General features: G+C 39.7%; 1 protein-coding gene across 2 annotated transcripts in view; it reads right to left on the bottom strand.

The window, feature by feature from the left end:
* Nucleotides 1-5,120: 5,120 nt before the first annotated feature.
* Nucleotides 5,121-14,056, bottom strand: part of tdrd6a (tudor domain containing 6a) — a 40,993-nt gene continuing 32,057 nt past the window's right edge. For both annotated transcript variants that reach the window (XM_034076682.1, XM_034076683.1), the window contains 5 exons: nucleotides 13,901-13,953; nucleotides 13,757-13,820; nucleotides 13,161-13,234; nucleotides 7,197-7,254; nucleotides 5,121-5,516 (listed from right to left, as the gene is read on the bottom strand). In XM_034076682.1, the coding sequence (XP_033932573.1) occupies nucleotides 5,431-5,516; nucleotides 7,197-7,254; nucleotides 13,161-13,234; nucleotides 13,757-13,820; nucleotides 13,901-13,953 (335 nt within the window). In that variant the 3' untranslated portion in view covers nucleotides 5,121-5,430. The remainder of the gene's footprint in view (nucleotides 5,517-7,196; nucleotides 7,255-13,160; nucleotides 13,235-13,756; nucleotides 13,821-13,900; nucleotides 13,954-14,056) is intronic.

Raw genomic sequence — 14,056 nt, 5'->3', positions numbered from 1 at the left:
CGCGCCTGTGTGCGCGCGCCTGTGTGCGCGCGCCTGTGTGCGCGCGCCTGTGTGCCTGTCTGTGAGTGAGTGAGTGAGTGAGTGTGTGTGTGTGTGTGAGAGAGAGTGTGATAATTGTTACAGCTCAAATGCATTGCAATAACATCCATGTTAAAAAGCTGAATATTTTAAAAAGTATAACATATTTTGAAAAAGTTGAAAGTTTCCCATCATGTGTTGAAAAGGTTGAATAGTTTGATATTTGAATGGTTCCTGCAGCTGAAATTAGGCTGAAGGAGTTAAATAAAGATATTAAATGTAAGTAGTAGTGATTGAATGTTTACAAACACCTGTGTGTGTAAACCCAGAGATCAAAGGTTTCCATGGTGTCTGCTCTGATGATGTCACTCACGTGTGTGTGTGTGTGTGTGTGTGTGTGTGTGTGTGTGTGTGTGTGTGTGTGTGTGTGTGTGTGTGTGTGTGTGTGTGTGTGTGTGTGTGTGTGTGTGTGTGTGTGTGTGTGTGTGTGTGTGTGTGTGGCTTCAATCTGCCCAGCAACATCATGACAACCAACTGCAGCACTGAGTCCCATAAGAATGCATTGAGGATTATATCTGACAATTTTACTACCTGTTCAAAAACTATGGCTCTTATAAAAAAAATGAGCAGACCGTGAGCATCAGGGAACCCCAATGAACTGAAATATGTGGAGATGGGAGCAGTTTATCTAAAGTGTACTTCTCTCTGCTCTGAAGAAATATCCAGAACAATTTAACATGGAAATCAATTGGGAGCTAGCTTGACTTTTTGTCACTTCATGCCCTGAAGAGGCATTTTGTTTAATATTTTTTCCTATTTTTATTTTATTTTCCAACCTAGGAGAGGTTTTCCTATGTTTTCCATGAAAAAATATGTGAGTGTAGGGTTTGGGAATTATGGCAAGTTTAAAACATTTTTGGGGGAGAATGTTGAGCTGTCCTGCACTCTGTTTTGAGATCATAGCACTCTAGAGTTAACGAGCTGCTCCATCCACTCTAATGTTAAAATCTGAAAAATGCCTCTCTACCAAGCTCCAAACTAAATTCAATATCTCAAAAAGTTGAAAAGATATCAAAAAAAGTTTTATAGCTGAAGGTATTGTGATCATTTGAAAGTTGGAATGAAGTCTGAAATGGCTGAAATTATGTGGAAGGAGAAGCATTTGGCGCAAAGTGTAGGAAAACAGGATTTGAAGGCATCTCCCATTGACTTCAATGTTAAAAAAAGAGTTTAAAAAGCTGAATATTTCAAAAAGTATAACATATTTTGAAAAAGTTGAAGGTTTCCCATCGATTCCTGAAGAGGCTGAATAGTTGTATTTGAATGGTTGTATTTGAATGGTTTCTGTAGCTGAAAATAAGCCGAAGTATTGGCTGAAATAAGGGGAAGAATAAAGATTTGAAGAACTATAGTGGAATGCTGTAAACAGCATTCGCACTAATTACAGCAGCAGGAGCAAATGCTTGCCTCGGGGAGGGAGAAAAAGAGCCAGAGCGTCAACAGCGGAGAATAAACAGAAGGGCAACCATGCGTGGGAAGTCTTCTTCGCTGCTTTTGTGGCAGACTACACCGCCACTTACAGGCCTGGCATATGTACTACAGCAGGGCTATTCAATTAGTTTGGAATGGGGGCCGGTTGATGAAAATGATCCAAAGCAAGGGGCCGGGAAAAGAATGGCTTGAAATATGAGCAATCATATTAAGAGCTTCAGATACAGTAAATACTACAGCAGGTCACCCTTGAAAAAGAGAGATCAATGATCTCAATGGGATTCACCTGCATAAATAAAGGTTTGAAATGAAATGACTACAACAGCATAGTGGAGTGCATATATTTTGTTAAATTGAATCAAACATAGCCCCAAGGCCTTTATAAATGGCAAGTTCAGAACTCAGTACATGTGAAGCTAATATAACCATCAACATCATTAGATTTAGATTAAATGATCTAATGATTCACACAAAATAGCAATTTAGGGCCATACATAAACAACAGTGCATATTATGGTATAATAACAATAAAGACAAGTGAGCCATACCACATCAATTGCTTAATTAAAAAATTATCAAAAGACGTATTAATTACCAAACCACAACACACAGCCTTTTAAAACTCAAACCTTTTTTGATTAACATAGTGATAACTGACATACAGTATGCAACCAACTTGGCAGATATGTGCCATCTAATGTGACATTTTTTCAATTTAGCAAGACCAGGGAAGTCGGGAGTATACGTTGTCATGGCAATACGCATACAGTGACGCAGATGCTGGTCAGTGAGGGATGCTCGATTATTAGTTTTTATGGCATTCATGTGTGAGAATGCCGATTCGCACGTGTAAGTCGAGCCAAACATTGTGAGGACAAAAAGTGCAAGACCCCTTGAATCAGGGAATTTCTCGTGGCTGACTTCATGAGTCCAGAACTTTTCAGAACCTGCCAGCTGAACTGACTGTCGCAGGTCCTCTGATGACTGAATGTCAATGAGTTCGAGTTGTAAAGATGCCTCATTTAATGTCACAATCAGCTCCTTCGCTTTCATTGCAAACTCCCCCTCTACAGTCACAGAGAAAGGGTCCTTCACAAATCTCATCACTTCAGTCGGGAGACTGAAATGTTCAAACCTCGCGGCAAAGTTGGTTTTCAATGCGTCCATAAATCCAGTCATCACCTTGGTGATTTGTAAACCTGCAGCTGTGCAACATCGCTGCTGTCAGTGGATTCATCAATAGCTAGCGACATAACTTCCGCCTTTCTCAGTTTGTCCAAGAGAATCTCAAAAACGTCCGATGCAAGGGTATCCTCTCTCCTTGATGTTGACGTGTCAGAAATCGGAATGTTCTTAATTGAGTCAATAACGCTTTTTCTGATTTTCTCATCTGCAACCTCTTCCTCAATTGATGCAAGCATACACTCTTTGACTGTCTATGCATCCGTAAAAAGCCTTTTATTTTTGCCTAATATCCAGGCCACTCGTAGGGACGCTGCGGAAGCTCTCTCTTGGTCAGTGCAAGCCCGAAACAGGGAGCTACGTCTTTGGTCATAGCACGAAGTTAGCCCCAAAATCTTCTGGCGGCGAGCATCAGGGCCCGCTGGCAAAGTGGCGTCAAAGTTGACGAGCTGTCTTAAAATGCCTTCTCAAGTTGTACTCTTTACACACCGATAAACACTTGCAGATTAAACACCCGGGCCTCCCACTGATTTACACACAAGTACTTCTCTTTCCACTCGCTGTTGAATTGCCGGTTTTCGGTGTCAACCTTTCGTTTTTTTAACGTAGAAAGAGACATTTTGATATCCAACTATGCTGACCAGGTTTGATTAATCCAGGCCCGGTTCTACGGGGGTGCATAAGGGTGCATTGCACCCTCAGTTGAGTCGTTATGCACCCTCAGTTGAAAAATGAAAAGTAAAAAAAATTAAAAGTGAAACATATTACATTTTGCCTACTATTACTAACAATAGTAGTAATAATAAGAAGAAGGAGAATATAGTTGAAATAAAATAAATTGTAATTGTGGTTGAATAGCATTGTCTGCTGCATTTATTTGATCAATTTAAATGGTAAGTAACGTTATGTCAGGTGCGCATGACCTGTGCCGCTGCACATTCATCATCTGCAAGGTGCTTACACAGCAGTCAATGATGGACATCAGAAAATGGTTAAAACAACCAGCCCTTATCGCCAGCATACACTGCATCTACTGCAGGTAATAACAGTTCAGATCATGGGGACATTACGTTACTGTCGTGGACACTAACGCCCGACTCGCCGGCTATGCCCGCCTCGCCCACAGAGGCGGAGCAGCCACAGCCGTCTTCGTTACCCCAAACACCGCCACCTCTTGGCGGCCCGCAAGTGCCAGAGGACCTCTGCAAAACAGAGCCTGCCCAGGTATATTTAAAAAAGTACCCAACTCGCCTGTACAGTGGGGGGGAGGCGCTCATTTTGCAGCTCATGGTTTCAAAACAGAGATTGGCTGGAATATTCATGTACAAAAGATGCCATCTTCTGCTATGCATGTAGACATTTCGGTTCAAGTAAGTCAGATGCCTTCACCACAACTGGCTACAACAACTGGCACCATGCTCTTATAGGCTACGTGATAAGGGACTGGGAAGGCATAATCAAGCAACAAGCACATAGATCCATAGATCTCTTCATGTTGCTCTCAAAGTGCACCAGATTGATGCTTTTAACTTCAATATTTAAAAAAAAAAAATCTTCCCGGCGGAGCATGCCCCCGGACCCCCCCAGAGGAGGTGAGGTCCCCCATAGAGGGTGTTAGGTACACTCCCCACTTATAAAAATATCACTTTACCACTGCACCCTCTCTAATCTCAGATGCACCCTTAGTCATTTTGTTCTGGAACCGGGCCTGGATTAATCGTACCATTGGCGCGAAACCGTCGAAGGTGCGCGAGCTTGTAGTGAAGGGCAGCGCGAGCCGCGAGGACGCAATAAATGACAGGAGTTGCTAGTAGGTGGGTTCGAAACCCGAGCCCGCCAAAGTTTTCAGGCAATGTCTTCCCCTCTATTTCTCAATGTAACACCCTCTCAGGAATAAATGCACTCTGGCCCAAAAAAAAAAAGGTTAAATGATTTTTTTTTATTAATTAAACTTTAATTTGTTGTTTTTACTTTTGAACATTATACTCAAAGGGCCAGTAAATATCACCGCCAATTGAATAGCCCTGTACTACAGTGTCTCCAGCGCTTTCGAGCGGTCTCATTCCCCTGATAGGTGGAGAGTTGACCATATAGGTGGAGAGTTGCCCATATAGGCGGAGCACCCCTTTTCTGACGTCAGACAAATTCAAAAAAGATTCATCTGTATCAGATCCGTTGCAGCCTCGTTTTTAAAGATTTGGGTATGGAGGAAAAGAGAGAGGGTTGTGTTTTCTGACACTTGGTGAGTTCCCTGACACACGTTATTCATGTTAAAAAGACATACAAAAGTGCATGTTGCATGATTGGTCCCCTTTAAACTAAACTCTGGGCTGCCAACAAGGAAAAACACAGATTTACAGACATTTTACACACATTAAGTTATAGTTAAGATGCAGCAAACAAGATGAATGAATACCAGGACTCATCACTGTAGATCTGAAAATATATTTATTTTGTCAACATTAAATTCAACACATGCATGCAAAACAGAAAACACTTGAAACGCTGCGTTTCCCAAACATATAAAGCAGCTTTTTTTATATCTTTTTCAACAAAAGATTTAAAACTTTCTCAAGAATTGTGTGGCCGTTTATCAGAACAGATACTGTAACAACATTGCTGCAGTGATGAAGGATGAAGATCCCTGGTTAATGTAACAACTCAAAATGGCCAAAGAGACTGAACTTGTCTTTTTAAAGCATATATTAAATAAAAGTAACTGATAAGTAAATAAAGTGGTTACTCCTCAGGCATTGTGAGACAAGGGTCAGCAGGACTGTCGTTTATGATCAGAGAGAGATGAGTGATCATCGACAGCTGGGCCTCTGAAACAACAGACGGAGGTTATTCATCACATGCAACATCACAGAGGACACACAACTCAAGATGGCTGATAATTTTAATGAAGGTATTTAACCATCAATGGTGAACATAAAGATGGGCTTTAGATTTATAGGGACGTTTTAACCCTTTTATTTTGAAATGCATCCTAAGAGGGCACATACTGCATGTCAACATATTTCAACAAAGAGAATACTATATATTAATATTTGTTGCCACTTCTACTTTTTCCAACACAGGTCCTTATTCATCATCACCAAATATATTTAAAAAAATATATTTGAACCTTTTAAATGCTAGTTTATTTGGAAAAATAAATGGAAATGGAAAGGTCACATGTCATGCTTTTCCGGTTATCACCCGTTCCCTTGTGTGTTATGAAGGTTTGTATGCATGTAAACGGTGTGCAGAGTCAAAACCCTCAAAGTACACCATGTAGGGAGTAAAACTCTAACACAGAAAATACCTCCCCAAAACGCCTCGTTGGAGATACGTCACTGTCCATTTGATTCTTCCGGGTACATCATGATGTCATGTCGTCCCCGGAACGAAATGGACCAATCCGTGGAGCCGTTACGTTACGTCCGCGGAGCCGTTACGTTAAGCCCCCGCTGATTGGTCCAAATTGACCAATCCACGGACTTCCTCACACACTCAGTGTATGCAGCTCTGCTGATTTCTCCTCCCTGGCTGCAGGCTGATAACAGACAGTTGGGATCGCAGCGAAATTCTCTCCGCAGACCCATTCTCACAGCGTTTATCAACCTTTTTCTTACTCAATATCAAGCCACACTTATTGTTTTTACTTCGGCTGTGACTTTGTGTGTGCTCAGGGTGAGTTTGGCTGTGTTTCGCTAAACAAGGAATTCACACCTCCACGGAGCTCAGCGCGATTCAGTCCCGACTGGTCCCGACCAATCGGAGCACACTGGGCTCACAGGGAGGTGGGGGCAAGAGCTGCAGCGAGCCGTTTAGTGGAGAGTGAATACACATACTTTACAGAGATGCTGGATGCGAAACCAATGTGAGTTTGAAAAATTGCACAGTATAAATCTATTCTAGTAGACCTCAACAATGGAATTATGATCAGTGGAAATGGCCATGACATGTGACCTTTAAATAAACCTCTAGTGGATTTAATAAATTAAAAATATTCCAAATTGTTACCTTCCACCTTAAAACCGCTATAAAAATTATATATATATATATATATATTACACTAATATTATATTCAAATTTCACCACGTTACTTTTTTTATTAACTGTACTTAGGTTAGTATTTTGGTTTAATCAAAATATGATTTATTTTTTTACTTTTATTGTATATGTTTTGAACTATTGCACATTATAAATGTATTCTTTTAGATTATTCTAGGATGCCTAACAACATCTGACGTAAGGGGTGCCGATAAAAAACCAGCCTTTAAGCTAACTTGCGAACATTTACATTTGTTTTAATGTTGAATAACGTACATTGTTCCACATCATTTCTGCCCAACAATTAATACAGCCAGAAGTATCAAAACATTTAAAAGTCAGAAACGTCCTTAGTGTGGTCCCATGGTTAAATCTACACAACTTTCACTGGTGTATCCCGCTAAAGTTACATTCTATAATGACTTTGATTTCAACCCAACTTTTGAATTATTATTAATATCACTTACCAAAACTGTCATCAGCAGAAGAAGACTGTTGTTCCTCGACCTCACTGCTCCTTACATCCTGGAAAATAATCCACAAACTCTTAACCTCAACCAGGAAATGGGGCTCATTGCAACGCATACCCAGAACATCATAGCGACTATTACACATTTTTATTATTGACCGTATCAAAGATTTAAGAAAAGTGCAGAATGAACAATTTATGTTATTTTGAAAAATTATTATTAGAATGTAATCATATTTTAACTACATGTTGTTTCTGCAGCATCAACAGTAACCTTTACAACAGCAGTCACTGTATAAAGTCAATAATATCTCACTGGACAAACTCATTGAGAATACAGAAATGTCACTTTTCTATCTCATTATGCTTGTTGAGCAGGTGTATTAATAAACAGGGTATATGCAGGAATCCTGAAGTCAAATTTAATACCTTTTAAGACCTTTTTTAAGACCCTTTCCATACATTTTAAGACCTCATCGCAACTTCGAGTTCTAACCGGTTACATTGGCGACACACTTTACCTCACTTTTATTATATTGATTGTAAGATAGCACAACTAAACAGAGTGCAGACAGACTACTGAAGCCTCCTCTCCACATGAACTTCAACCTCTCTGTGAAGGTCAGGTTTAATGCAGAATGCTGCTTTGTTGCTTCTGTACTCTTCGATATATATGTTAAGACTTTTCTCGTTTTTAATATAGACTATATTTAGGGTCGATACCTTACTTTAAAATAGCAGATCTCTGTGACCGGATATAGTTTGGCTTAGACTCCCGGCCCACGAGGACGCATACAGTAAAACGCAAACGCAAAACAGTCTTCCGTTCACACGCATTCGATTCATTAACGTGTCCGTTCACACGCATTCGATTCATTAACGTGTCCGTTCACACTAGACCGCTGGAAATGCTGTAGTACATATGCCAGGCCTGTAAGTGGCGCTGCTGCCGCCACAAAATACACCAAAAGCAGGGAAGAAGACCCCGGAGCATGGTTGTCATGGTTGCCCTTCTGTTTATTCTCCGCGGTGGATGGCGTGTTCTCCTGCTGTATATCTCTCAGGTAGTCCACCAGCAAACCCGCCCCCCCCCCCACAGAGCGGAGCAAGGCAATGAAACTTAAAATAAGAACCAGCATTTTATGGCACGCTATGCATGGGGACACCTTGAGGGGGTTTCCCGACATGTTGTTTCAGTAAATTAAAGGGTGTTTCATGTTGTCGTTGCTGTGGACCTTCTTAATACCTTGGAAAATGCCGTTTAATACTTTTTAATAGCCTTAATTTTCGCTAAATTGATTTATCAACTTTTAATACTTTTTTAGACCCCGCGGACACCCTGATAAAGTATTGCTATTTTTTTGTATTTCTGAACGTTTAAATGGATTACAGTGTTCAGGGATGCAAACTCATCAGGTATGATAAAGGTGACAAGGATCCTAGCCCCCCGACCCCACGGAATATCGGCTTTAAAATGAGGAATAACAGAGGATTTTAGCAGTCAGAACAACTAAAGCAGCAGGTAATAATAACAGAAACGTCAAAGAGTCACATCTAATAGAAATATATAAAAGCATTTATTTTAATCGTGTAGCAGTCAGTTTATAATTCTGGCAGCACTGTTTAGCATTTTGAAAATGCATTTTCATGCCTCTGTTCAACGCTTAGTCTTTCTATCTTTATAGCCACTGGTGTAAAGTAACTAAGTTCATAAACTCAAGTACTATACTTGGGTACAATTTTGAGATACTTTTACTTTATTTAAGTATTTCAATGTTTTGCTAAGTTGTTCTTCTTCTGCTCTACAGTTCAGAAGTAAAAGGTGTACTTTTACTCCACTACATGTATTTAATACCTTTAGTTGCTTTACAGATGTGGATGAATGATGTGAAATGTAATTAACTCTTAAATCAGACTTTAGTTCCAATGGACTAAATCCACAAGCTACCCTGCAGTATACAAAGTCATTCAAACTAGCTGCACCTTTACCAGCTTTGAGAACACTTTCATGATCAATCATCATAAAACATATCATATATATTATTCTGAAATGGACCAATCTGCACAACGACTACTTTTACTATCACTACTTTAACTATATTTTGATGATAATACTTTTACTAGAGGAACATTTTGAATGCAGTACTTTTACAGTAACAGAGTATTCCTACACTCTGGTAATTCTACTTTTACTCTTGTACAAGATCTGAGTACTTCTACTCTTACTCTAGTACAAGATCCATACTTATACCACCTCCGTTTATAGCCCATGAAAAAACCGATTTGAAAACGAAGGCTAAAGCTAACGTTAGCAGATGGTGACAATGTATGCTAGTTAGCCAGCTCAACGATTGCGACAGAAAAACTTTTCAGTGCACATCACGCTCTGCTGCTGCGACAGGGAGCTCTGCTCTTAACACCTGAACGTCCCGTTCTAACAGCTGTTCACCAGCGATCCAGTCCGGACCACACAGTTAATATTAACGAACGCACCCGTAGGTAATGTAGCTGCTGAAGCTAGACCATCACCGCGGAGCAGCAGAGCCTTATTATACATCCATGAGCAGAGCCAACAGGCAGGAAGACTCGAGCACATAGCTCGCACTTCATTATAATATATAAAAAAAGAACACCATCGTGTCACATGCCAAAAATATTTTTATTGCAGATCTACATGAATCACACAAACGACCTATTTAGGATTCAAAACGGCAAATTTCGCCGAAAGGTGACAAGTTTGCATCCCTGAGTGTTACAGTAACAAGTGTGGAGCAGAAGACACGCAGAAGTCAAAAGACTTGTTCAATGGCATTACAACGAGAAAAAACGCGGCTGAATCAGTTAATCCATAGGTTGATAATATTTCTGGGTAATACTTTTTTTAATTTATAATCCATAATTCAATTTTTATGTTGAAATCGGAGGGTAAAAGTTAGCTGCTAATGGTAGCCACCAGAGTGGCTGCTGCTTCCGGTCTTGGCTATGCGGCACACACACTACACACACGGAGTATGTGGGAGTTCCCCTCGATTCCATTGGCTCTGACAGTTAGAAAGAGATGTCAATCAGCAAAATCGAACAAGGGGGGCCAGTGATAGGTCAAATCCACCCAAATCCACACACACACACACACACACACACACACACACACACACACACACACACACACACACACACACACACACACACACACACACACACACACACACACACACACACACACACACACACACACACACACACACACACACACACACACACACACACACACACACACACACACACACACACACACACACACACACACACACACACACACTTCTCAGCTGATACCACTTTTCCACATCCATACCAACACACCTACATCATATTAGTTGCATACATGTATTCCAATGGCTGTCAGGGCCCCATTATACAACAGGCAAAGAAACCAAGAAATGACAAGCATGTAATTCAATGGTAAAATGTCACATCTGGTTTTTACAGTAAAAAGGACAAATTTAACTATTTTCCTCATATATAAAACTCTGACCGTGCAAAATGCATGATTTTATACCGGTATGGCGGAGAGATCAAAAGATGTGGTTATAATGGGAGTGGATGGGACATTTTTGTCCGCGAGTGGCTAATGTGTGACTTTTTTGTTTAATCTGATTCTGTGCAAAAACTAATTATCCACCAAAATCAATGTTGTTGCTAATCTTTGACATATCCAAGACTGTGATAACAAACAAAAAAAAGCCGACCCCCCCAACATTTATTATATGGAAAATAACTGCCTTTTTGTGCATGTTTTTCATAGAAAACTCAAATACATGTTTTCAAACTGGCAGTTCAAGGGTTAAAATCCTGAACATAATTTAGGAGACGAGACATGTCATGCTTTTCCGGTTATCACTCGTCCTCTTGTGTGTTATGAAGGTTTTTATGCATGTAAACGGTGTGCATAGTCAAAACCCTCAAAGTACACCCTGTAGCAAGTAAAACTCTAAAACAGAAAATACCTCCCCAAAACGCCTGTTGGTGAAACGTCATTGTCCATTTTTTACTTCCTGGGTGCTGTGTCGTAGAAGCACCCAGTAGCCACGCCCAGAACTATGACTCAATACGGTCATGCGGTACCTGGAACCAAATGACGTTACCTTACGTCCGCGGAGCTGTTACGTTAAGCCCCCTCTGATTGGTCCAAATTGACCAATCCACGACTTCCTCACACACTCAGTGCAGGCAGCTCTGCTGAGTTCTCCTCCCTGGCTGCAGGCTGATAACAGACAGTTGGGATCGCGGCGAAATTCTCTCTGCAGACCCATTCTCACAGCGTTTATCAACCTTTTTCTTACTAAATATCAAGCCACACTTATTGTTTTTACTTCGGCTGTGACTTTGTGTGTGCTCAGGGTGAGTTTGGCTGTGTATCGCTAAACAAGGAAATCACACCTCCACGGAGCTCAGCGCGATTCACAACGTCCCGACTGGTCCCGACCAATCGGAGCACACTGGGCTCACAGGGAGGGGGGGGCAAGAGCTGCAGCGAGCCGTTTAGTGGAGAAAGTGAATACTGCTGAATACACATACTTTAAAGAGATGCTGTATGCGAAACCAATGTGAGTTTGGAAAATTGCACAGTATTTTTCTATTTTAGTATACCTCAACAATGGAATTATGATCAGTGGAAATGGCCATGACACCTCTCTCTCCTTTAACATTTGGTATTTTTGATCAGGACTGAAGTTGATTGAAAGATTTAACCCCAAAAAATAAAAAAATATATAAATCTGTTGTCATTTTAGAGCAGTTTTTGGAAGTGGACATTTTTGTCCCGAATGACTAATTTGTAACTTTTTTGTTTAATCTGATTTTGTGCAAAAACTAATAATGCAAAAAAAATCCATTTTGTTGCTAATCTTTGACATATCCAAGACTGTTATAAAAAAAAAGAGCCAGATATGTATTTTTTGGAAAATAACTAATTTTCTCTGTTTTAATTATGAAAAAAAAAAAGCGGTTTCATGTATTCCAAATGGCATTTAAAGGGTTAAAATCCTGAAAATGATTACATTTTTGGTATTTTCTATTAGGGCGGAAGTTGCTTTAAAGATTGAACCCAAAAAAAGTTGTGAAAAAAACCTTTTAATATAATGTTTTTATCAAAGTCTTTTGCAGTGGATATTTTTGTCTCGAATGACTAATTTACGTAATCTAATCGAATGATACCGGAGGGTTAAGTAACTTAAACTATGAGTCGGTGAACAAAAATGTATTGGCAGCAAGTTTTAGTTCCAGCTTCTTTTATGTGAAGATTTGCTGCTTTTCTTTAAAATATTTACAGATCTTTTGAGTTTTTTCTGCATCCAGTACTTTAAAGGTGGGGTAGGTAAGTTTGAGAAACCGACTCGAGATCGCTAGAATTTGAAAATACACAACCGGAGAAAATCTGCCACTTCCTTATAGAGCCCCTCCTCCAACACACACGAACGCGCACATGACCAATGAGGGCACGAGATAAGTTTGTGCCCCGATGGAAGGCTGACAGGCAGGTAGGCCAACCAATCCAGGCCGGCTAAACGGATTGGTTGTACTTTTTACAGTATTACGGCTTCTACAGATGACGTTTTTTTTAATGGATTTTTTGTCAAAGCACTTCAGATATTCATTGCTATCGGGATGTTAAGAGCATTCCATGGAATATAACAAAAAGTGTATCTCGAGCCGGTTTCTGAAACTTACCTACCCCACCTTTAACTCCTAATTCTTTAAATACTCTATGTACTTGAAATTGAGTAATTTTACAGTGTAGTTTTAGTACTTTTACTCAAGAAAGGATATTGAATACTTTTTCCACCACTGGTCATAAAGGTTTCCGTTTGACACTTAGATTTAAAGTCTATCGAAACACATTTAGACATCGATTGTGGATTAAAATGCCGTTAGACCACCTTCATCTTTCCCCCTGAACCATTACCTCCGTTTCCTCGGGGGGAGAACCCACCGGCTGCTCTCTCTCCTCCTCCTCCTCCTCAGCTTCTTGTAGTTGATCTGAAATAAAGAAATCTGTATTACAACCCAGCAGAATATCTGTGTCTGCAGTCACGTTACAGATTACATGATCAGGATAACCAGCAGGGTTAAAATACATTTTCTTGAGTGAAACCATAGCTTATCCTCCAGGTCATCGTTTCTGTTGTTCAAATATTATTCTAAACTGTAGTAAATTCTCATGTATTGTGCATTTATATTGTTGGTCAATAGACTAGGCTTAATAACATGTTATAATCTTTTTTAAGTTTATATGATCAGTTGTCCGATATAAAAACATATTTTTGTTATTTCTTTTTCTTTTTATTTGCATTGCATTTGATATCAAGGTATCCAAATGTAATCAGTTACATTACTTTTGTGATACTCGTATTACATTACTGATGACATTTTAAACTTTTTAAATCCCTTTCATAAATCAAGAAACAAAAAAATGGTGCACTTATTCTGCCATTTTAATATTGATTTAGAAATGTATTATCATATAAATGACAGGCACATTTTGTTCAGTAATTGTGATACCTGTGCAGACTTCTGTCAGATGGATCCCTCCTACAAGACAGGTCACCTCCTCAACCAGGTTCTTCTGAAAAACAATAAAGACATTTGCTTCTTAGTGATGTTTTAAAGATTACATTTAGAATTGTGTTGAAAAATCTCAGTTACCAAATCTGGACAGGAAGCTGCGGAGGCTTGTGGCTCAGAGTCAGAGGAAAGAGCTGCAAACAGACACAAATATCCTAAATTACAATGCATTTCAATTAACTGTTACCCAAAATAAAAGCTAAAAGAGGAAATGAATGTTCACTACAATAATCAAGA

This window comes from Pseudochaenichthys georgianus, chromosome 24, assembly GCF_902827115.2.
Source record: "Pseudochaenichthys georgianus chromosome 24, fPseGeo1.2, whole genome shotgun sequence".
Taxonomy (NCBI): domain Eukaryota; kingdom Metazoa; phylum Chordata; class Actinopteri; order Perciformes; family Channichthyidae; genus Pseudochaenichthys; species Pseudochaenichthys georgianus.
This window is presented reverse-complemented; position numbering and strand designations above follow the sequence as displayed.